Source organism: Ostrinia furnacalis, unplaced genomic scaffold (assembly GCF_004193835.3).
Source record: "Ostrinia furnacalis isolate ACB-3 unplaced genomic scaffold, ASM419383v2 OfSCF2800, whole genome shotgun sequence".
NCBI classification, from domain to species: Eukaryota; Metazoa; Arthropoda; class Insecta; order Lepidoptera; family Crambidae; genus Ostrinia; species Ostrinia furnacalis.
The window spans coordinates 246953-270905 of record NW_021133039.1 but is presented as its reverse complement, the minus strand read 5'-3'; the positions used below and the strand labels follow the sequence as shown (position 1 = coordinate 270905).

General features: G+C 40.6%; 3 protein-coding genes across 5 annotated transcripts in view; all 3 read right to left on the bottom strand.

Annotated features, from left to right (window-relative positions):
* pnt (ETS transcription factor pointed) overlaps positions 1-4411 on the bottom strand; it is a 151945-nt gene extending 147534 nt beyond the window's left edge. For all 3 annotated transcript variants that reach the window (XM_028309514.1, XM_028309516.1, XM_028309515.1), the window contains exon 1: positions 4192-4411. In XM_028309514.1, the coding sequence (XP_028165315.1) occupies positions 4192-4406 (215 nt within the window). In that variant the 5' untranslated portion in view covers positions 4407-4411. The remainder of the gene's footprint in view (positions 1-4191) is intronic.
* The window catches only part of LOC114356376 (uncharacterized protein K02A2.6-like), a 341613-nt gene that overhangs the window by 240105 nt on the left and 77555 nt on the right, over positions 1-23953 (bottom strand). The gene's annotated exons all lie outside the window — the stretch shown is intronic.
* Positions 4837-22649, bottom strand: Sec10 (Exocyst complex component Sec10). Its single transcript, XM_028309513.1, has 16 exons — positions 22491-22649; positions 22274-22405; positions 22022-22129; positions 20288-20485; positions 19436-19684; positions 19018-19235; positions 18034-18261; positions 16080-16239; positions 15177-15320; positions 14610-14698; positions 14202-14267; positions 11004-11127; positions 10160-10316; positions 8759-8931; positions 5673-5918; positions 4837-4929 (listed from the first exon to the last, which is right to left on the bottom strand). Exons 1-15 carry the CDS (start codon positions 22521-22523, stop codon positions 5823-5825), a joined length of 2175 nt encoding a protein of 724 aa, XP_028165314.1. The 5' UTR covers positions 22524-22649; the 3' UTR covers positions 4837-4929; positions 5673-5822.

Here is a 23953-nt window from a genome sequence, read left to right as displayed (position 1 = left end):
CCAAGATTCTAAAATGGTATAATACTCTAAGAAACCTTGTCGCAAAAAAGATATGCGTACCATTTTTACAAGTACTTCGCTTGTTAGTTAGTATGGGATAAATCTTGCAACTTAATTCAAAACCAGTTCTCCTCAACCGATTGAGCTGAAATTTGGTACACTTATGTAAGTACGATGAAAATGCAATATTATGGTACCACTAAGCTGAATGGAGACTGGAGGTGGCCATAGGAACTTCTAAACGAAACGACGGAATTGCATCTAGTTTGGGTTCGTTGGATTTGTCTTTTCGAGCACTTTAGTGCTAGATGATGTCCACGGTCCTGATGATGAAGTCAATCATAATTTTCAAACGAAGTCAAGCTTTTTTTTAATTGTTTTTTATTACAACTTTATTTTAAACATTTAAGTTGTTTCTCAACCTCATGGCCCAAGTGCTCGGGAAGACAAATCCAACGAACCCAAACTCGATAAGCTTCCGCGGTTTCTTTTAGGAGTTCCTATGACCAGCTTCTGCCACCTCTTGATTTCATCATCAGGTCCCTGAACATCATCTAGCACTAAAGTTCTCGAAAAGACAAGTTCAACGAACCCAAACTAGATGCAATTCCGCCGTTTCGTTAAGAGTTCCTATGGCCACTTCCAGACTCCATCCAGCTCAATGGTACCATAAATTGCATTGTCATCGTACTTACACAAGTATACCAAATTTCAGCTCAATTGGTTAAGGAGAACTGGTTTTAAATTCAGGTTCGGTTTTAACTAACAAGCGAAGTGCTTGTAAAAATGGTACGCATATCTTTTTTGCGACAAAGTTTCTTAGAGTATTATACCATTTTGGAATCTTAAATAGTTGCGTCAACTTTATAAAAAACTTGCCGCAGTAGTGTTCATACTTTTTTTTTACAAAACGATGAGTCAAAGTGGTGTGAAAGTAAAAATCGTTCAAAATTTTAATGAAATAACATATTTTGATTAACTTTTGTGTAAAAACTGGAAGGATTCTGGGGGTTTTAAGAGTTGGAGTGAACAGCAGCACTACTTAAGTTGCCGATATAAACAGAAAAACAGGAATATTTGAAAAATTGTGGTCGTGGTAATGTAAAATATCATAAGGGGTGTCAATTTTCGTCGAATTTCATAATTTATTGTGTAACTTAAAAAATAATTGAGATAGATTTTTTTCCTTATTTTTCCTAAAGTAGTCATGACTATGTCCATCTTGTGGCGTCAGCTTATCCTTGAATTTTGGGACACGTTGTATATACTGTGTCTTTGCACTGCAGTTTCTATGGGTCGTCAGTGTCTTTAATGGCACATAGATCTATAGGCTACACCAAGCTCACGGATGTCAATTCGGGCTAAAATATCAGGCTATTCGCGAACGCTGTTTGACAAAACTATGTAAGAGGCCTACTCGTATTGATGGCACCTAAAATTTAGATAGTAAGTAATTTAAACTTGGCTAACTACGGAACCGATTTTAAAAATTCATTCACCAGTAGAAGCTACATTACCTAATTCCTGATATACTCGTATCTATCTTTAACAGACTGAAATTCAGGCGGACGAAGTCACGGGCAAAAGCTAGTATTTATTATGGTAATAATGATCTCCGGTATAATACTATCATAGTTATTTAACATGAGTAGTTGGTACCCTCGATATTAAAGTGCTACAATTTTGTCCCATTAACTATGCACGTCTGATGTGTACATTTGTTGTGTGACTCACTTTACTGAAGCATACTTTGTTAGCATGTCGCGTTAATTTTGATTCTTAGCCAATATGTTTAATATGTTTTATTAGGATACGCACGCAGATGCAGTTTATTCCTGCAATTAGGGTAATTATCTCTGATTATACGTAGTTTATGATTGATGTTGTATGAGGTACCTAGTTATAATGAACGTTTATATTCTGAGCAAGAGAGTTCGTTATATTACTAAAACACACACAATCACAATAGTAATTAAAAGAAATTATAGAGAATTTATAATGCGAACGGCTAGGGACTGGAATTTGTTGCCTGCTGCTGTCTTTCCCGAAGACTATCATATTCCGGGCCTTTTCAAGGCGAGAGTGAATAGGCAATTGCAGGGCTATGTACCATCCTAGACTGCATCCCACTTAACATCAGGTGCGATTGTGGTCAAATACTTGCCTTATGCATAAAAAAAATGTCCCCACTGGGTGGACCGGCTATCTGGTGAAGGTCGCTGGAAGAACCTGTATGCTGGCAACTCAGGACCAGTCGTTATGGAAATCCTTGGGGAGGCATTTGTCCAGCAGTGGACGTCATTTGGCTGAAACGAACGATCGTTTATATTCTGATCTCGAAGCAAGGGTTAGTTTTATTACTAACATTACCTACCTACGTATAATGACCAGACAACGTATAGACAGATGTAGTATGACTCAGATATACAATGCACTTAAGTACTCACTCATTACACAAACGTTGAAATCTTATGGGAACCGAATCCTCGACCATTGCGGATTGGATGCAACTGCACCAGATAGCCGACTTGTCAATATGCCTGTAATGGCACTAGTTAGCACTAAAAAGGGAAATCAACTAGGTTTCGTTGTGGCTGACTTTGGGACCGGTTTTGTACCAAGTTCAATACCAAGGCGAGTGTATATTTTTGAGGCTAACTGCTCTATTCAAGACAATTTCGTTTCGTTTCAGCCAAATGACGTCCACAGCTGGAGAAAGGCCTCCCCACTAATTTCCATAACGACTGTCCTGCACTGCCCGCATCCAGGTACTTCCCGCGACCTTCAAGACGTCTCAAGTCTTAACAAAACTAGGCACAACTGAACAAAATAATCCCTTCGTTTTTGTATGGCTCAGCTGGGAATCGAACCTGCGAGTCGAGAGTTCGACACTAGCCACTGGACTACGGAGGCGATGCACATTAACATCCTTTGTTTAATTTTTCAGCGATAGAGATGCTCAGCTATTGTAATGTTATAGATTTATCTTAGGAATATTGGCGCAACTTAAAATTAGAGTAATTTGTGCAAGTCATCTTAAAAAAGTACTAAGCATACATGAATGAGTGACAAAATGTTATTTCTTAGCTTTGCTTTCGCAGATAATGCTAATAGTGACGAATAAAGTATAAATATCCCAACCACCTGTCATGTGTTCTATGAAGAACTAGTATAGCCTGCAGCTTTCCGCGTGGATGTATCTCAGAAAGTCTATATTTGTAATTTACATAGAATTTATTAGCTGTCTCAATTCCCTACAGATTAACAATACCAACTTGATAAAAACTGTCTTTACAACATAATTTATAAGTATAAGCTGTAAATTACCTATATGTTAGACAAATCATTCATTCATCATTTATTATCTTGGTGATTCATATTAATTTACTTTCATGAATTCGTGTTTCTGTCACATGTAATGCAATAAAATGTAGGTATTATTTTTTAATACCGAAAATAGCTTCTCAGTACCTACAAAGATTACAAAACGTGTTATAATCTTTAGCGCGTCACATTATGGCTATTTTTGGGGTTACGTCATTGTTTTCTTGAGATTAGACGTTTCATGTTTATTATATTTGTTGGGCTAGTAGATCGCCTGCTTTATTTCTCGCAAGCACAACGAAATACGAATGCATGTATTCATAAGTCTTTACATTTTATCTCAATCGTAAAATTTTTGATTTACGATTCTCTATCTTATCTACTCTACCCTTCAATGTCTGATTGAAACGCAGTGAAATGTTGTTTTGCATTGCAGCCGCAATAATTTATGCGCAAATGCAAAGAAAGCAAGATGCGCCTAGGCGAATTGAAATTGCAACTCGTACAAAGGTGTGGTTTAGTTGTTATGCGCGCTGCGCCTCCATTAGCTGGATCGGTTGCGAGTCCACTCGACACACTCAGGTAGCGCCGGGATAAAAACAACACTTGAAATGGAACGGACGCACCTCGCTCTCACCTAGATAACGCTCAACGCTCGCCAACATCCATCAACCTTCAACCCAAACCTGGACTCAATCGGCAGCCCCGTCGCCCATTCACAGCACACGCACTCTGATAATAATGTAAATAGGGCTTAGCGTCCAATGAATGAGCCTTATAACATGTAAATTCGTCGTTCACAAATCGCGACAGAACACCGCGCGTAGGCGTCGGGCTTGAATGAAAATAAACATCGACGGGTCTTACCTTTCAATTTTTATAAGATCCAGATTAACGATATGTTCACAGCACAGAGTAAAGAGGTTCGCAATGTGGTTATTACACAGAACTGTTGGGCACAACACTGTTTGGGACGCGGCTGTGTCGCGGCGCGGTCGGGCGTACGACGGGCCGGCCGGTTCGTTCGACACTGGCGAACACTCGTAGGTGCGCTCGCGTCGCACGCACACTGACGCGTTCATTCAAATAAAGCCGCTCCGTGGAGGGGAGAACTTATGAATGGACGTAGTGGTCGTATAGATACCGCTGATAAGACACTGTGCAAGCATTATACAATATGATACGACCCGAACGGCCGAAAACGTTTCCAGTGACAACGCGATAGATGTCAGATGCCAGCGAAATTGGAAACTTGGTTTCGAAATACTCTAATAAGGTCACTCGCTGGAAGTGGCTCAGATGAAATATTAACATGAACCAAATACATAGGTTAATATAAAATATAAATTATGAATACAGTTCAGGAATTGATTTGCATCTGAATATTTTGAGAATATCATTTTCTCAGAAATATTCGACTGTTGACAAAAATCCTTCTATCTATTCATAAATTGTTGATATAAAAAATTAAATTAAACGACTAACCAGAACTTGTTTTCAATGAAAAGATGCTTTTGTAAATAAATTAGTATTTAATACCTTTGATACGTTCCCTTACTTATTATACATACAAAAGCAACAATGTATACAATAATAACTTGATATATAGCCTGACCAGGAACATAAAAACCCTCGCCATGTTGCGGAAAACTAATGGTACTAATTTCTTTTAATGGCAACAGTAACTGAAAACTTCATTGACATGTCACCTTGCATGTCAGTCTATTGTTGTCAAAGTGTAAACAAACTTTATTTTAAATGTTTGCAATTGATTTTGTGAATTAAATTGCTAAAATATTTTTATAGTCGTGAAAGAAAAGTGGTTCACGATGTGTTAATGTATTTGTCGAAGAGAAATACTAAGGGTTCGGACAATATTTTCATTGAATAATGTTTCCGACAAAGGTTGTCAAATTGACTGACATGTTTATCGTATAGTACAGTCCACTATGAAAATTAGCTGTAGTCTGTTTCAACTACCTATTTTAAAGTTTTTGTCACTTTCTAAGTTTTGAATTTTATGGAATTGGGAAAGAAGTACCGAGTTTGAAGCGTTCATGAGCAGACATTGCAGTTGAATATTCAAGTTCTGAATTTGATTATTGATGAATAATAAAATAAATCCTACTAGCTCGATTGATGGTTTCATTTAATTTATTTAAACCAGGTTACTTTTAATAATATTTTTCGTTAATTTATGAAAATATCAAATTAACCCGTAATCCTGAATCCTGATACATAAATTTAGCCTATTAATTTAACACATGTACGACTGTACTCAGTGTTGCACTATCAAATGCAATTGAAGCGCCTCTATGCCAGGGTTTTTATGTTCCTGGTCAGGCTATAAATAATATCAGCGTGTAACAGTTCGAATTACGCGGGAGGTTTCGAGTTCGCTTAAAAGATTCGATGCCGAAAAAATACTGTGGATTTTTTCCAAAACCGGTTTCCACGAACGAACTAAAATGTTATAAGGCGTGTTAAAAACAGTTTTCTTATGATAGTCCTTTGAGGAAAGTGGATAGCTTGTGGCTCTTGTAGTCTGAGCGCAGCTGGATGAAATTGTGCAGGATCGACTGGTCCAACTCCGCCTGGGGACAAAGAGATAAAGTAAATAAACGCTAATTACCCTATAGTGTAAACAAACATTTACTCCAAAACAGTTGCTCATTCTTATTATTTACTAATGCGGTTTGCCCGTGTATAAAGCATCTATAAATATAAAGTATGTGTGTTATTTTGTGGTCAAGTCTTTCTTTCTTTCTAATGTCAAAACTAGCTCAATAGTATTGAGCCTTCGGACTCGTGTTTTTTTACGCAAGTTTCATCACTTGTCAACAATGTCTTAACCAACCTGAGAACGACGTTATTTTTCAATAAGCGTGTTCTACCTGGGAATCGAACCCCCCAAATTTTGGGACAGTCTACTTTTCAACCACTGGACCATGAAGACGTAAGTCAGTAAGCAAGAGCCCAGGAGGAAGGTTCCTAGGGACTCAAACTTCTAGGTTGATTTTACTTTATCACTACATAGTATAAATAAAGACGCTTTCCGCTGTCTGTCCCTTAGAACTTTAAAACTACGCAACGGATTTTGATGCGGTTTTTTTAAAAGATCATCAAGAGCAAGTTTTAATGTATACTTAGCACCCGTGCGAAGCTGGGGCGGGTCGCTAGTGTATTCTATAATTGTTAAATTATACTAACTTAAAACTTAGAAACACGATATAAATGAGAGATAGTTGACTTTGAATGACTGGCGGCGTTTTTTCACTCACTTTCAAAGTTGCGGCCAAAACTAGTGTTATTTAAAATTGTCGATCATCATTTAGATATGCAAATTAATAAGTGTGAACTTGTGATCTTGTCTGAATATTTCAGATACTGTGTAGTCCAAAACTCGTATTTTAATTAAATTTTCTAGCCTGTCCAATTACGAGTCAGCTTCGTAGCGTGATAAAAAACAGGTTACAAATTGCACTACGAAAAGTATAGAGCCGCGAGTATCCAGTATCCATAGACTAATTATAATAACGAGTTTGCGGTTATTTTAGGCGAGAGCATAAAGACGAGGGATGTTCCGTTATATGTCGCTGAACCAAACACTATTGAATATTTTAAACTCTACTATAGCTGACACCATTATATACACCCGAAAATTCTGAATCGTGTTTTTGGAAATGCTAAGTATGATAACTTCTAATTAAAAAAAAGAGATTACTACAAAGAAAGTCTAGTATGTTCCTTCTGTTCATACAAAAAATATAAAGTTTTAAGTTGTCAGGGTTATAAAAATATATCACTTAATTCGATCTTTTTCAATTTAAATATACCTGACTTATATTCTTTAAAGGTACTTTTTTACTTATAATCATCTTTGTTTTTTTTTAATTATCTCTATAAAATCGTCAAAAATAGTGATGTCTTTTAGAATTCATTAAGCTCCGCGCTAACGGGCCACCAGCCACAGTAGCTGGTGACAACTTGTTTACATGATCTTTATCACGTTTTACATACATGGAATGGCTACACACGTGTAGCGAGTGGCGTCCACTAGCGACTAAAGTGTCTGCGACACGCCACCAATGGCGGCTAACTTGTGACTTACGCACGTACTCACAAACGATACTTGCTAAATGAAGCAGCAAATGGATAGCACAGCGTTGATTAGGGCTCTGTGATTTGTTCGTGTGTCACCCTGTGCGTCCACGCGTACTGTGACACCTCATACTTATGTTTGTGAATACGGGCGTCAGTGTCCGCGACATGTCACCTGTGGCCGCTACTTGATACTATTACAACTGTTAATAGACTTGGTGGCTGTGGTAATGAAATAAATATGCTACAGTGGGATTAAATGGCGTGATGACGATGATGAAACGTTTAGACTCACCGGTGTCTCTCCCTTTCAGACCTAGCGTATGTTCTGCAGTGGAGACTAAAGGAGCTGATGATGATGATCATAATAATGATGATGATTAAGACTCACCAGTGTTTCTCCCTCGCAGACCTGATGCAGGTTCTCGGGCTTGACGAGCAGCAGGTTGCAGAGCGCGTGCAGAGCGGACAAAAGGATCTGATGATGATGATGTTGAAATGTGTACTGTGTAGACTTTCCAGTCTTTCCCTTACAGGCCTGGTGCAGTTTCTGCAGTGGCTGTGGAGACTAAATGACCTGACCTGACAATAATGACTTACTTGCCAGTGTCCAGGGTTTGGATCCCTCTGTCAGTTAAAACTTAATGACCTGACGGGCGACATGTTAAAATCATATCGACATTATAGACGACAAATGTATGGGCTTATCGTGAAAAATCAATAGTGTCTCGATAAAACTCGATAAAAGTTTATAGTGGCGCGCATCCTCGGCCTACTAGTGATGATGATGACTTACCAGTGTCTCCCCCTCGCAGACCTAGTGCAGGTTCTCCGGCTTGACGAGTAGCAGGTTAAAGAGCCTCAAACAGCGCGGACAAAAGGATCTGATGATGATGATCATAATAATGATGATGAACTCACCAGAGTTTCTCCCTCGCAGACCTAGTGCAGGTTCTCCGGCTTGACGAGTAGCAGGTTAAAGAGCCTCAAACAGCGTGGACAAAAGGATCTGATGATGATGATCATAACGATGATGATGATATTAGCTCACCAGTGTTTCCCCCTCGCAGACCTGGTGCAGGTTCTCGGGCTTGACGAGCAGCAAGTTGCAAAGCGCGTGGAGAGCGTCGAACAGCGCGGACAAAAGGATCTGATGATGATGATCATAACGATGATGATGATATTAGCTCACCAGTGTTTCCCCCTCGCAGACCTGGTGCAGGTTCTCCGGCTTGACGAGCAGCAAGTTGCAAAGCGCGTGGAGAGCGTCGAACAGCGCGGACAAAAGGATCTGATGATGATGATCATAACGATGATGATGATATTAACTCACCAGAGTTTCTCCCTCGCAGACCTGATGCAGGTTCTCCGGCTTGACGAGCAGCAAGTTGCAAAGCGCGTGGAGAGCGTCAAACAGCGCGTGCGCCGGCGCCGGCGCCGCCCGCCCGCCGCGACCGCATGCCGCCGACCGGTATTCCTTGACGTCGCAGATGGCTATCATTGCGCCTGCAGACAAATATAAGGTTAAATACTTCCTCAGCTTGACTAGGCCATTCCACAAAGATACAACGGTCATCCTACTAATATTATAAAGGCGAAAGTTTGGATGTCGTGATGTCTGGATGTTTGTTACTCTTTCACGCAAAAATAACTGAACGGATTTTGTTGAAACTTTACAGTATTATTGTTTATAACCCAAATTATCATATAGGCTATAATTTATGACGATATGTGACAAATAAATTTCAAGCGTCATCTATCGTCATTGGTTAAAATCTACAGCGCTGGACGAACTACTGTTTTTGACATTCGTAAATATTCATGCCGTGAAACGCCATCTATCAACATGATATATAACGGGTGTAAAACGAGGTCCACGCGTACGAAGTCGCGGGCGGCCGCTAGTTATTTATATGGCTATCATCATCATCTTCTCTAATATGTACTGATAAATGAATGAATATCTTATAGTGCGTTCAGTGGCGCTAGGGTCGTACGCGCAATAGACCAGCCGTCATGTCTGATTATGTAAGGCATTTTGCCTTATTCTACGTTTAAAAGCTTATCGACGCTAGTATAGCCATCAAAAGACTGACAAATGAACATCGAACAGCGCGTGCGCCTCCGGTAATAGCGCTAGATTCGCATGCACATTAGACTTGCCGCCGATTTTTTCATGTCGCATTATCGTGTCTACTAATAAAATCAGTATTTAGCCTTAGTGACACTCAGAGGATTTTTGTTAAATCCCTTTAAATACTAATAGTCCTGTTAGCCCCTCGTATTAAGCTAAATATGCTTGTATCACGAGTGAGCTCACCACAATAGTCGAGCGGCGGCGGGGCCCGAACCCGCGTTCCCCGGATCACTAGTCGGCCAGTCCGACCCTTTCACCGTTCGGCTATCGTGGCTTGGACTTGTAATTAATTAATGAGACAGCATTTGACAAAAGACTACAGGATTTTATTGTCACATCGTAGATTGATATCGCCACATTTAACAACAATAATAATAGTATCAGCCTCTACAGATTTTCTCACACTAGCGTATTTCCAACGTCGTTCTCTCGCCAGCGCTTGCGCAGCGTCACGCTGAGCTCAGTAGCGCAGTCAGCGCATTCGTTACATAAAATGAAAAATAGTATTTACCTACCTGAATACCTGTGATTTTTGATGGTCAATACAGTGTCCTTTGCAGTGTTATTTTTATAGCGGTAGTGTTACAGTGGTCTCACCAGCGGAGTTGAACTGGAAGTTCTGCAGGTGGTCGTAGATGACGCGGTGCAGGCGTACAGCCAGCTCCAGCGAGACGGCACGCAGGTTGGCGCCTTCCAGCCCCGAGTGAATCTTGTCCGTCACTGAGTTTAGATACGAGACCACGGCGAGGCAGGCCTGGTAATGATAAAAAAGGGATATTATATCTTGTACTTGATAAAGCCTGGTCCGTGAGCACGTAGAGTCCCGTCCAATGACCCCAAGCTACCCATCCCTATCGCTCGCGCGTAATTATGTTGCTGTCGCGACTGTGCGACGGGCGCCTGCAGTGAATGTGCGAGCGCGACAGCAACATAATTACGCGCGAGCGATAGGGATGGGTAGCTTGGGGGCATTGGACGGGATTCTACGTGCTCACGGACCAGGCTTTAGTAGTTCTGTTGACGTAACATAAACACACCCGCATTTCTCCACTGCCGCAGAACCTATTTAGTTATGCGCTGAGTAGGACAATGGAAATCTACACTATGACAAAGTATCAACAGTTGGATATGTCCGTACCATCCATTGCCGTGGTGCCATCTGCTAAAAGCTTTGGGTGTGGACGGTGTTCTGACTCACAATTTCTCATATTTTAGAGCTTTTAGCCTTATAAATGCCCGTATTATTATAGATAACTTACAGGCGAAGCCAGCGTATCAATGTCCCCCTCAGGTTTGAAATCGGTCTTTTTTTGCTCCGTCTGAAGGTGCAGTTTGACCCAGCCCACTATAGCTGAGATAGCGCGTTCTAGGCCCGCGACCAGTTTGTTCCCCAACTGTTCCATGATTGCAGTCGAATAATAACTAATTGTAGATAACTTACAGGCGAAGCCAGTGTATCAATGTCTCCTTCGGGTTTGAAATCGGTCTTTTTCTGCTCCGTCTGAAGGTGCAGTTTGACCCAGCCTACTATAGCCGAGATAGCGCGTTCTAGGCCCGCGTCCAGTTTGTTCTCCAACTGTTCCATGATTGCTGTCTAATAATAACTAATTGTAGACAACTTACAGGCGAAGCCAGCGTATCAATGTCGCCTTCAGGTTTGAAGTCTGTTTTCTTCTGCTCCGTCTGAAGGTGCAGTTTGACCCAGACCACTATAGCAGAGATAGCGCGTTCTAGGCCCGCGACCAGTTTGTTCCCCAACTGTTCCATGATTGCAGTCGAATAATAACTAATTGTGGATAACTTACAGGCGAAGCCATCGTATCAATGTCTCCTTCGGGTTTGAAATCGGTCTTTTTTTGCTCCGTCTGAAGGTGCAGTTTAACCCAGCCCACTATAGCTGAGATAGCGCGCTCTAGACCCGCGTCTAATTTGTTATCTAGCTGTTCCATGATTGCAGTCGAATAAACTAATTGTGGATAACTTACAGGCGAAGCTAATGTATCAATGTCCCCCTCAGGTTTGAAATCGGTCTTTTTCTGCTCCGTCTGAAGGTGCAGTTTGACCCAGCCCACTATAGCTGAGATAGCGCGCTCTAGACCCGCGTCTAATTTGTTATCTAGCTGTTCCATGATTGCAGTCGAATAAACTAATTGTGGATAACTTACAGGCGAAGCTAATGTATCAATGTCCCCCTCAGGTTTGAAATCGGTCTTTTTCTGCTCCGTCTGAAGGTGCAGTTTGACCCAGCCCACTATAGCTGAGATAGCGCGCTCTAGACCCGCGTCTAATTTGTTATCTAGCTGTTCCATGATTGCAGTCGAATAAACTAATTGTGGATAACTTACAGGCGAAGCTAATGTATCAATGTCCCCCTCAGGTTTGAAATCGGTCTTTTTCTGCTCCGTCTGAAGGTGCAGTTTGACCCAGCCCACTATAGCTGAGATAGCGCGCTCTAGACCCGCGTCTAATTTGTTATCTAGCTGTTCCATGATTGCAGTCGAATAATAACTAATTGTAGATAACTTACAGGCGAAGCCAGCGTATCAATGTCGCCCTCAGGTTTGAAGTCTGTTTTCTCCTGCTCCGTCTGAAGGTGCAGTTTGACCCAGCCCACTATAGCAGAGATAGCGCGCTCTAGGCCTGCGTCCAGTTTGTTCCCCAACTGTTCCATGATTGCAGTCGAATAAACTAATTGTAGATAACTTACAGGCGAAGCCAGCGTATCAATGTATCCTTCAGGTTTGAAATCGGTCTTTTTCTGCTCCGTCTGAAGGTGCAGTTTGATCAAGCCCACTATAGCTGAGATAGCGCGCTCTAGACCCGCGTCTAATTTGTTATCTAGCTGTTCCATGATTGCAGTCGAATAAACTAATTGTGGATAACTTACAGGCAAAGCCAGCGTATCAATGTCGTCCTCAGGTTTGAAGTCTGTTTTCTTCTGTTCCGTCTGAAGGTGCAGTTTGACCCAGCCCACTATAGCCGAGATAGCGCGTTCTAGGCCCGCGACCAGTTTGTTCCCCAACTGTTCCATGATTGCAGTCGAATAATAACTAATTGTGGATAACTTACAGGCGAAGCCAGCGTATCAATGTCTCCTTCGGGTTTGAAATCGGTCTTTTTTTGCTCCGTCTGAAGGTGCAGTTTAACCCAGCCCACTATAGCTGAGATAGCGCGCTCTAGACCCGCGTCTAATTTGTTATCTAGCTGTTCCATGATTGCAGTCGAATAAACTAATTGTGGATAACTTACAGGCGAAGCTAATGTATCAATGTCCCCCTCAGGTTTGAAATCGGTCTTTTTCTGCTCCGTCTGAAGGTGCAGTTTGACCCAGCCCACTATAGCTGAGATAGCGCGCTCTAGACCCGCGTCTAATTTGTTATCTAGCTGTTCCATGATTGCAGTCGAATAAACTAATTGTGGATAACTTACAGGCAAAGCCAGCGTATCAATGTCGTCCTCAGGTTTGAAGTCTGTTTTCTTCTGCTCCGTCTGAAGGTGCAGTTTGACCCAGCCCACTATAGCCGAGATAGCGCGTTCTAGGCCCGCGACCAGTTTGTTCCCCAACTGTTCCATGATTGCAGTCGAATAATAACTAATTGTGGATAACTTACAGGCGAAGCCAGCGTATCAATGTCTCCTTCGGGTTTGAAATCGGTCTTTTTCTGCTCCGTCTGAAGGTGCAGTTTAACCCAGCCCACTATAGCTGAGATAGCGCGCTCTAGACCCGCGTCTAATTTGTTATCTAGCTGTTCCATGATTGCAGTCGAATAAACTAATTGTGGATAACTTACAGGCGAAGCTAATGTATCAATGTCCCCCTCAGGTTTGAAATCGGTCTTTTTCTGCTCCGTCTGAAGGTGCAGTTTAACCCAGCCCACTATAGCTGAGATAGCGCGCTCTAGACCCGCGTCTAATTTGTTATCTAGCTGTTCCATGATTGCAGTCGAATAAACTAATTGTGGATAACTTACAGGCGAAGCTAATGTATCAATGTCCCCCTCAGGTTTGAAATCGGTCTTTTTCTGCTCCGTCTGAAGGTGCAGTTTGACCCAGCCCACTATAGCTGAGATAGCGCGCTCTAGACCCGCGTCTAATTTGTTATCTAGCTGTTCCATGATTGCAGTCGAATAATAACTAATTGTAGATAACTTACAGGCGAAGCCAGCGTATCAATGTCGCCCTCAGGTTTGAAGTCTGTTTTCTCCTGCTCCGTCTGAAGGTGCAGTTTGACCCAGCCCACTATAGCAGAGATAGCGCGCTCTAGACCCGCGTCTAATTTGTTATCTAGCTGTTCCATGATTGCAGTCGAATAAACTAATTGTGGATAACTTACAGGCGAAGCCAGCGTATCAATGTCGTCCTCAGGTTTGAAGTCTGTTTTCTTCTGTTCCGTCTGAAGGTGCAGTTTGACCCAGCCCACTATAGCCGAGATAGCGCGTTCTAGGCCCGCGACCAGTTTGTTCTCCAACTGTTCCATGATTGCAGTCGAATAATAACTAATTGTAGATAACTTACAGGCGAAGCCAGCGTATCAATGTCCCCCTCAGGTTTGAAATCGGTCTTTTTTTGCTCCGTCTGAAGGTGCAGTTTAACCCAGCCCACTATAGCTGAGATAGCGCGCTCTAGGCCTGCGTCCAATTTGTTCTCCAACTGTTCCATGATTGCTGTCTTCTTTTGCACGCATTCAGTTTGTTTTGATGAGGTGCTAAAATAAAAATGGATGTAGTAAATGAGCAAAACATTGGGAAGTTGACAACGTTAACCGACAATTCTTATTCTAAGATAAGAAAAATATTTAATTTTAGCCCTGTAACTAAGTTAGCGGTAAAATTTGATCAATAAATAAATAGTCGCTCGCTCGCTTCCACCTTCGGCCTGATCGTCACTTACCATCAGGTGAGATACAGGCCAAGAGCTTCCTCATTGTGGATATAAAAAAATGTCAATTGAGTTCGAGAACTAGTCATATAGAGTTCCCTTTACCTCACAAAACCTATGAGAGAGATATCTTTATGGAATTTTGTTATCAAATAGGGCAGTAACTCACCTTATACAAGGCAAAATGGATTCTTGAAAGTGATCGACAAACATCTTCACTATTGCGTTTGCTTCCTTCACGATATCAAAAAAGTAGATCTGTAACAAGAATAGTATTAATTTCTACTTTGTCAATCGAGTCGGTTTAGCAAGAATTAAACTGTACGACGACATCCTGATAAGTTGATTTTAGCGTTATGTGGTGATAAGAAATTACCACAGTGGTTATATGAATTTGCCAAAATCCTACTAATCCTACTAATATTATAAAAATGCGAAAGTTTGGATGTCTGGATGTTTGTTACTCTTTCACGCAAAAACTACTGAACGGATTTTGTTGAAACTTTACAGTATTATTGTTTGTAACCCAGATTAACATATAGGCTATAATTTATGCCGATCTGTGACACAAAATTTCACGCGGGTGAAGCCGCGGGCAAATATGACTGAAATACAGATGACAGAAAATCCTACATAACTCTTGCTCACACTTACCCAATAAAAATACAAAGTAAAAGGTATAGCTCACACTAAGCCCTACGCAAGATAAAGGGCTTTGCCGTAAAAAATGACATACCTGAGGCGGAGACTTGCTCTCAGCAATGGGTATGGACTGCAAGCCCAGGTCTAGCGCGTAGTCTACGTGCTCGATCAGTAGATGTTGGATCAACACATCGAGAAGCGCAACCGTTGTGACAGGCAGTTCGTTGGGAGTGCAAAGCTGTAAACAAGATTCGGTCAAAAGATCTCGCTTTATGGGCTTTTGCTTCTATAAGGAGGCTAAAACTACAGTAGGTAGATGTTGGATCAGCACATCGAGGAGCGCGACCGTTGTGACCGGCAGCTCGTTGGGAGTGCAAAGCTATGAACAAGATTTGGTCAAAAGATGTCGCTTTATAGACGTTTGCTTCTATAAGGAGGCTGTACCCCGCAGTTTTAGCATAAAAGCAACACAACGAGCAAAAACTGTGTTTTTAGCTAACATGTCTGAACTCTGATCCTTTTTAATTCTTTTTGAGAAAGAGATTTCAGTCATTGCTTTTCTTTTTAAATCAGTTTTAGATTTTTTTTTAAATAACTCAAGTGTTTCAAATACTCATCTAAAATAGACTTTGCCTATCTCTTTAAAACTAATAATGATCTCAAATATTTTTGGTCAAGATTGGGTTTAATTGGATTGCTGTAATAATTAATTAGGTACAAATAATTTTTGTTGAAACAAATTCATTACCAGTCGTTAAAAAAAGTGTGAACATTCTGTTCAACCATGCATTGAATCCAATGAGCGTACCGTTCAGTATCCCCAGAATGACGTTTGGGTATCGCACAGCATGCTGTTTTAGAACATTATGTGCAACTAACAGTAACAGTATTTCCTAATTACCGTGCCCTACGGAGCCCATATGTTTTAATTTAAAGTTCATGATAGATGCAATAAAAGAAAGATTGAGTATAGTAACAGTACAATAAGTCAGCGTACCGTTTTGCATCTCAGGAATGACGTCTGCGCATCGCAAAGCATCCTCTCAACCAGCTGTTCACTAAGGAATGTCTCCCCGCCATAGTTTTCAATCTGCGCTATGTTGATGTTGGCGCGCGTCCCGATCACCGCTTGCAAATCACGACGGAGCTCTTGGAAACTGGAATAAAACATTCGCTATGAGTTATAAATTAATTAATTATTGTTATTCTCCACTGCAAAAGCACGACGCTTTTTGATTTTCCAGAGGCAAATGGAGGATTTAACCCGCTTTGCGTGTCCGATACAGTAATGTAAAAAAGTATGGGCATGCCCACATTAAGGTTGGACGTGCCTTTAGTGACCTCATACTTTCACCGTCTTTTGTTCGTCCCCTCTCGTTCGTTCTCGTTTCAGCCAAATGACGTCCACTGCAGGACAAAGGCCTCCCCTAAGGTTTTTCTCAATTAACGGTCCTGCGCTGCCCGCATCCAGGCTCTTCCCGCGACTTTTACCAAATCGTTGGTCCACCTAGTAGGAGGCCTGCCCACGCTACGTCTTCCAGCCCATGGTCGCCACTCGAGAACTTTCCTGTCCCAATGTTCGTCCCGTACTTAGCGGATTTCGGGTGATTAAGGTCTCTGTCTCCTCAGCTCTCTTAGCCTCTAACTTACTTACCCGTTGAGTGAGTTGGACAGCGCAGCGACGAGTCTCCGTTTCTCCAGCGCCGGGTACCCGTCATTTAGCCTCCGTACCAAAGACAATTTGATAAAGGAAAGTGTGTGATTGACAGCGAATAACACCAACTTACCGTCCACCCTGTATCTGCTTCTTCACATGCTGTTTGTCGCTGTAGTACCCGTTGAGTGAGTTAGACTGCGCAGCGACGAGTCTCCGTTTGTCTAGCGCCGGGTACCCTACACTCAGCCTCTATACCAAAGACAATTTGACAGCGACTAACACCAACTTACCCTCCACCCTGTATCTGCTTCTTCACGTGCTGTTTGTCGCTGTAGTACCTATTGAGCGAGTTAGATAGCGCAGCGACGAGTCTCCGTTTGTCTAGCGCCGGGTACCCTACACTCAGCCTCTATACCAAAGACAATTTGACAGCGACTAACACCAACTTACCCTCCACCCTGTATCTGTTTCTTCACGTGCTGTTTGTCGCTATAGTATCCATTGAGTGAGTTAGACAGCGCAGCGACGAGTCTCCGTTTCTCCAGCACCGGATACCCTACACTCAGCCTCTATACCAAAGACCATTTGACAGCGACTAACACCAACTTACCCTCCACCCTGTATCTGTTTCTTCACGTGCTGTTTGTCGCTGTAGTACCCGTTGAGTGATTTAGACAGCGCAGAGACGAGTCTCCGTTTGTCTAGCGCCGGGTACCCTACACTCAGCCTCTATACCAAAGACAATTTGACAGCGACTAATACCAACTTACCCTCCACCCTGTATCTGCTTCTTCACATGCTGTTTGTCGCTATAATACCCGTTGAGTGAGTTAGACAGTGCCGCGACGAGTCTCCGTTTGTCTAGCGCCGGGTACCCTACACTCAGCCTCTATACCAAAGACAATTTGACAGCGACTAACACCAACTTACCCTCCACCCTGTATCTGCTTCTTCACATGCTGTTTGTCGCTATAGTATCCATTGAGTGAGTTAGACAGCGCAGCGATGAGTCTCTGTTTCTCCAATGCCGGGTACCCGTCATTCGCGCTCGCCATCGCTCCGTTCACTAGTGCCTCTGTACCACAAACAATTTGACAAGAAAAAGTCGACTTACCCTCCGCCCTGTATCTGCTTCTTCACATGTTGTTTGTCGCTATAGTATCCATTGAGTGAGTTAGACAGCGCAGCGACGAGTCACCGTTTCTCTAGCGCCGGGTACCAGTCATTCGCGCTCGCCATCGCTCCGTTCACTAGTGCCTCTGTACCACAAACTGCCAAGGAAAAGTCGACTTACCCTCCACCCTGTATCTGCTTCTTCACATGTTGTTTGTCGCTATAGTATCCATTGAGTGAGTTAGACAGCGCAGCGACGAGTCTCCGTTTCTCCAGCGCCGGGTACCCGTCATTCGCGCCGGCCATCGCTCCGTTCACGAGCGCTTCCCGCCGAAGGTCACCGGTTGTCGTGTTGCCGTCAGCTGACACCAAACCGGCGGCCACTAGCTCGTCGCAAACACGCTGTGTGCTGCGAATTGGTGTTTAAATATTAAGTGTAGGGTTCAAAATCAATTAAGGGAATAAGATGAAAATGAGACCTCACTGTTACTTTGGTTATTCCAGTGTTTTTCAACCTGTTTTTCAGCCGCTACAAGGGGGTCGCGAGAGGTCGTAAAAACTACCCAAGTAAAAATCCATAAAGTTATAAAGATACCGATGTAAAAAAACGTAACTTAATTCTGTATTTATCCGAAATCTAATTATGCAAATGCATAAATATTGTATGGATTATCAAGTATTCGGCCTCTACAACATCTTTGTAACATTATAAAATGCATAAAAAAGCGAACGGTCACGGTCCACGGTCGGGGGGTCGCAAAATATTTTTTCTTGCTAGGGGGGTCGCGTCATGAAAAAGGTTGAAAAACACTGGGTTATTCTATCTGTGTACCTGATTTAAATTGAGGCAGGTTTGACAATCTGAATCAGGTACACAAAAAGTCAATCAAAAACTTGAATGTTGTCATACAGATCTACTCTATTTTATGTGAAGTCTGTTTTCTTATGTTTATACATACACATTACAATAGTCAGTGAAAAATTTACTCTGCCACTTCTCAGCATCAGCCAATATTATTATGTTGTCTCGGAGTAGTGGTAGGCTGTATTTGACATGTGTAAGTGCCCTAAATGGGCCTATAAAGATTTTGAATTTGAGAGGAGAAGCATATAAACTCTCTACTGAAGATTGGTGGAAAAAGAAATGAACAAAAACTAGACCAACCTGGTATACATGTCAAATAGGTTCCTCAAGTATTTGTCAACATCACTCTTGTCAGCCAATTTAGTCTGGATGTACTTCTGGAGTTTCAGATGGAAGATGTTCAACACAAACTTGCTCATCACTTGGTCTGGGTTTGGAAATACATTGCTGATGATGGTATAGTTCTTTTTGCAAAGTGGCAACACTGCCGTGAATATGTCCTTGCCGAGTAGAGTATTCTGTAACATAATAAGGGTAAAAGGTGAATTTTACATTAAATAAAATGGGATAGTGTGAAATAGTGAAGATGGGATATTTTGTGGTACAGTCAGTGTGAAATTCATTGTGATATCAAAAATGGGCAAAAAGTTGCCAACACAACCTTATTTTGGGTGTCATGAACTATTTGATACTGACTGCACACATTACAGCAACATACCATTTGACTGGTTTCAATAAAAGCATCCACGCATTGCGAGTACCCTTTGAAATTGGTCATAATGTTGGCAATGTCCTTCATTTTAGCCATGTTCCCTTGATTTTGGGCCTTAACAAACTCCTCAATAAGGTTCCTTTCGATCTCGTCATATTTAGCTTCAATCTTCTTCTTGGCCACTTCGAATTTGTCAGGCGGTAGTTCTTGGGCGATGGTGTGAAGTTTTTGTATGACATCTGCAGCTTCATTTAGCTATGGAGAAGAATAAAACTTGTTATATTAAGATAAAATCATGACAAAGTTAGTGATGCTGGAATTGTAAGTGATCTTTCATAAAACTTGTTTTGTTTTTCCTGTTTACTTATATGAAAAAAAGTTCTAACTTGTAGGCTTCAAAGCAGTTTGTATTTAATATGCTAACATTAAAAACAATATCAGATTCTATTCTCACCAGTTATGTAAACTCTGAAATGTAGCCTAACTTGTTACTGAATCTAGGTACAAAACAAAAGGTCTTGTTTGACTAGATCAGTTAACCGGTGGTCCGCGGACCACTGGTGGTCCCTGGAGGCATTCCAAGTGGTCCACGAAGACATCGTAATAAACAAGTGACGTGACGTGATGAGTCGAGTCAACACAACGCAAACGGCGCACAGTGGCCGAGAAATCGATCTCCCCTTTCATAGGATTTTGAAAAAAAAAAAGTGGTCCCTGACAAGACAGAAATTTGGTAAAATGGTCCCTCGTGACTTAAAGGTTAAGAAGCACTGGACTAGATGTACGACTGAAAGGAGATTTCCAAGTATAAAAGCTGCAGGCAAAGTTAGTAATAAATAATAAATATTGTATGTATACCTTATTGGGATCGTTGAACAGGTCGGTAAGCACAGGGCCCGGGTTTAGGAAGTGTGTAAGATGCGCCAACAAGTCCCTGGCGGCGGCGGCGCGGGCCCTCGGCGCTCTAGCAGCGCCCAACTTCTCTCCCACGTCGAGAGCGCGACCACCGCAGCGAGACATGCGCTCGTCGAGGGAGCTGAAGACGTTCACACAGTGCTGAAACAATACAATGTGAGTCACGTTAAACAATCATTGCAAACGTTGTGATAGGGATAGAGACATGCGATTTTTGGTTTTACGAAGGTAATACGATAGAGAATAATACAAAGTAATAAAAACCACCGGTTATAGGGGCATTTTTTGGAGAAATTTATCAAATAACCAAAAAAACACGAAATTAAAAGCAAATTTTTTTCAAAACATATCATTTTTTATTATTTGTTGGCCTTTTTTGTGTATTTTATGTATTTTTTTAGTATCGCCTGTTATTTAGCATTATTACTGTTTTTATTTTATCAGGATATACCGCTTAGTTTAAAAGTTATTATGTTTTCTTTACAATAAGTAATTGGAAGAAAAAAAATTGTATAAAAAATTAAAAAAAAATCGCAAAATTTTTTGACCTCTTTTTTGTGGATAAAAATAGGTCTAGTTTCATCTATTTTCATATGTACACTTTAAAGGGACTCACACTGTATACAGGGTGTTAGGTAAATATGGGTATATGAGCCGACACTAGCCCATGTTAACATGGGCATATAAATGGTATGGTTAAGTCAGAAAATTGATATCTTCATTTTAATTATTTTAATTTTCATACAAATCGGATTTTATAAAAAATATTTTGTATGAAAATTAAAAAAATTAAAGTGATGATATCAAATTNATGGTATGGTTAAGTCAGAAAATTGATATCTTCATTTTAATTATTTTAATTTTCATACAAATCGGATTTTATAAAAAATATTTTGTATGAAAATTAAAAAAATTAAAGTGATGATATCAAATTTCTGACTTCACCATACCATTTATATGCCCATGTTAACATGGGCTAGTGTCGGCTCATATACCCATTTACCTAACACCCTGTGTAAGTCAGAGGTTCTTATAAATAAATAAATAAAAATATTTTTATTTCCACAAGTTTATAAACTACAATTTCTAAATTAAATTAGAAGCATCTGTCCGTTCACTCTTGTGGCACCCTGTATGGGCAAAAGCCTCCTCCATCCTGTCCTGGGCTAGGTCGAGCCAATTTTCTCCCGCTGCTCTCATTATATCATCAGCCCACCTTTCCGTCTCCCAACATTCCTCTTCCCCTTTGGTCCCTTTCATTGTGAGGGTTCTTGTGCTGTTGTAATAGGGGCGAGTTTGCAACAAAAATGGGTAGCCTGATGTGCTGTCGTGTGTACATGAATATTTTTTGGATTTGTTTGTTTCAACCAAAGTTCATTGCTGAATACAAGCCTCTCCATAGGATTTTGACAGTGCCCGGTCTAGCAGACTGCATTCAGATGCTTCCAGCGAAATTATTTAGAATGTCTATTGGTGTTTTGGTTACATAATGACTTCCAATTTGAATTATACGTCTAGCATGTAACTGAGTCAATGCCCGAGATATGGTAACAGCATGGGAGGGTTGTTTTTGGTCAAAAGTCAGCATGACTTCAGATCTCCTTTCTCATAACTCAGGCACTGACTGGCCTATAGTGGTTTGCGATTAGGTACGTAACTAATTATGTTTTTACTTACAGTATGTTGATCCATGATCTCAGACAATCTAGCACCATATAGCTTCTCTTCCTCTTGCACTGCTTGTTCCAATCTGGCACATTTACGTTCTTGCCGTTCTTGTAAAACCTGGATATTTTAATTGTTTAAATTACAACTCATTTAGGAAAGTAATGTAAGTAAATAATTGATAGATGTAACGCAGTGTGCACAAATAAAACATTCAAAAATTTCTTCTATCCAAAAAAACAACCAGGAAAACTGATAAATTACCTTCAAATCTTGAATAGCTTGAGTAAATATGTCATGTATCATTTCGGGATCGAACTGATCATCTTGCAAGCGTGACTCCATCATACCCCGGCGCACCATTCTTTCAACAAACTCGTCGGGATCAAACGGATCCTAAAAATTAATATTAACCGCATCAATTAAGTACTTCAATTTGTACTTGTAAACTTTTCACAGCATTAAATTACATGTTACTTACATGCTCCAATTCTTTTATATATTGGTTCATCATCTTGGAAACGTTTTAAACTATAAAATGTGGTTAGAAGGAAGTAATAAATATTTATTAAGTATTTAAATTGAGAAAATAAACACAAAACGCCTCCTTTCCAAGTTTTCCTGAAAAAAATGACGTCCACCGCTGTCATGATGACATTTTTATTTTTTTTATTTGATAAGTGTTGTCATTTTTAAGTATTTTTTTCCCTTCCAGAGCCCCGATTACAGTAAATTTTAACGTCTCCAATCCAGACCAAAGAATACTCATACTCCAATCCAGATGCGCTTCATCGATTCTGCGATACAATTGGTCAAAACAGCTGACGTACGCTGTTTTGATTACGCTGACCAATCGAAACGTTAAAAGTTACCGTAATCGGGGCTCTGACTTCATTGGACAAGATGATTTTATTTTTGTTGATTTCAATTATATTCCAAAATATTAAACTATTTAGATATTATGCTTTTTTCGTAACAGTAAAATTACTGCATAAAAAATAACTTCATAAATGATGTAGTACAGTCATGTAAAACACGCATTTATTTTGTTAACTATCGTGTTATTATTCGTGTTTAATTGAGCTTCTATTTAATTATTTTTCTTCTTTACTTACCCAGACACACAGCAGCACAACCTAACCAAATCAACATAATTATTTATAATGAGGAAGATGAGTGTAATTATTTTATAATGTAAAAAGATGAAACATAAAATATAAAAAATATTAGTGAAAGAATTTTTTCGATATCTCAAAAACTGAATTTTCTATGGGCATTCAAAGTTGGATGTTTTAAAAATCAACTCGCACTTGACCGTTTAGCGCGTGACGTCACACCGCCCGTTACCTCCGCCGGGATGGCATTGCTCCTTCGCGCGCTCATAGACTCGTACAGTCATTTCGAGTTTTATAGAATTATGGAGTAAAAAATACCATGCAGATATTGTATAGTAACCCTTTTATACTAATACAATGGTTAGTGCCCCAGAAAATTACATTTAAAGCTAAGAAAAGCTGATAAATACATAAATGGTGTAAGTTAACGAAAAGGGAGAAATCGTTATCTACAAAAACCAGTCGATATTATTGCAAAGATCATTTTAATGCGAGTACCTACCTAAAGACAAAACACCTACCATTGTATATTTTTCATTACAAATTTTTTATAAAGTATTTTAGTGACATTTTATTTGAAACAGTAGACAAAAAATAGAGAAACAAAACACGAGGCACGCACGCAGATGGGTTACTTAAAAAGTAAATTGAATCCTTTGAAACTTTAAAGACAATAAGACAATACTAAAAACTCTCTACCTACTTTAGCCCTTGTTATTGACTATGTTTTATGGTGGTAAAATAATGTTGTCGCTTCTTTGAGTTATCGATAAAAATCTATACGAACAAAATGTATTAACACATACTTTTCATTCTTGTGACAATCCGC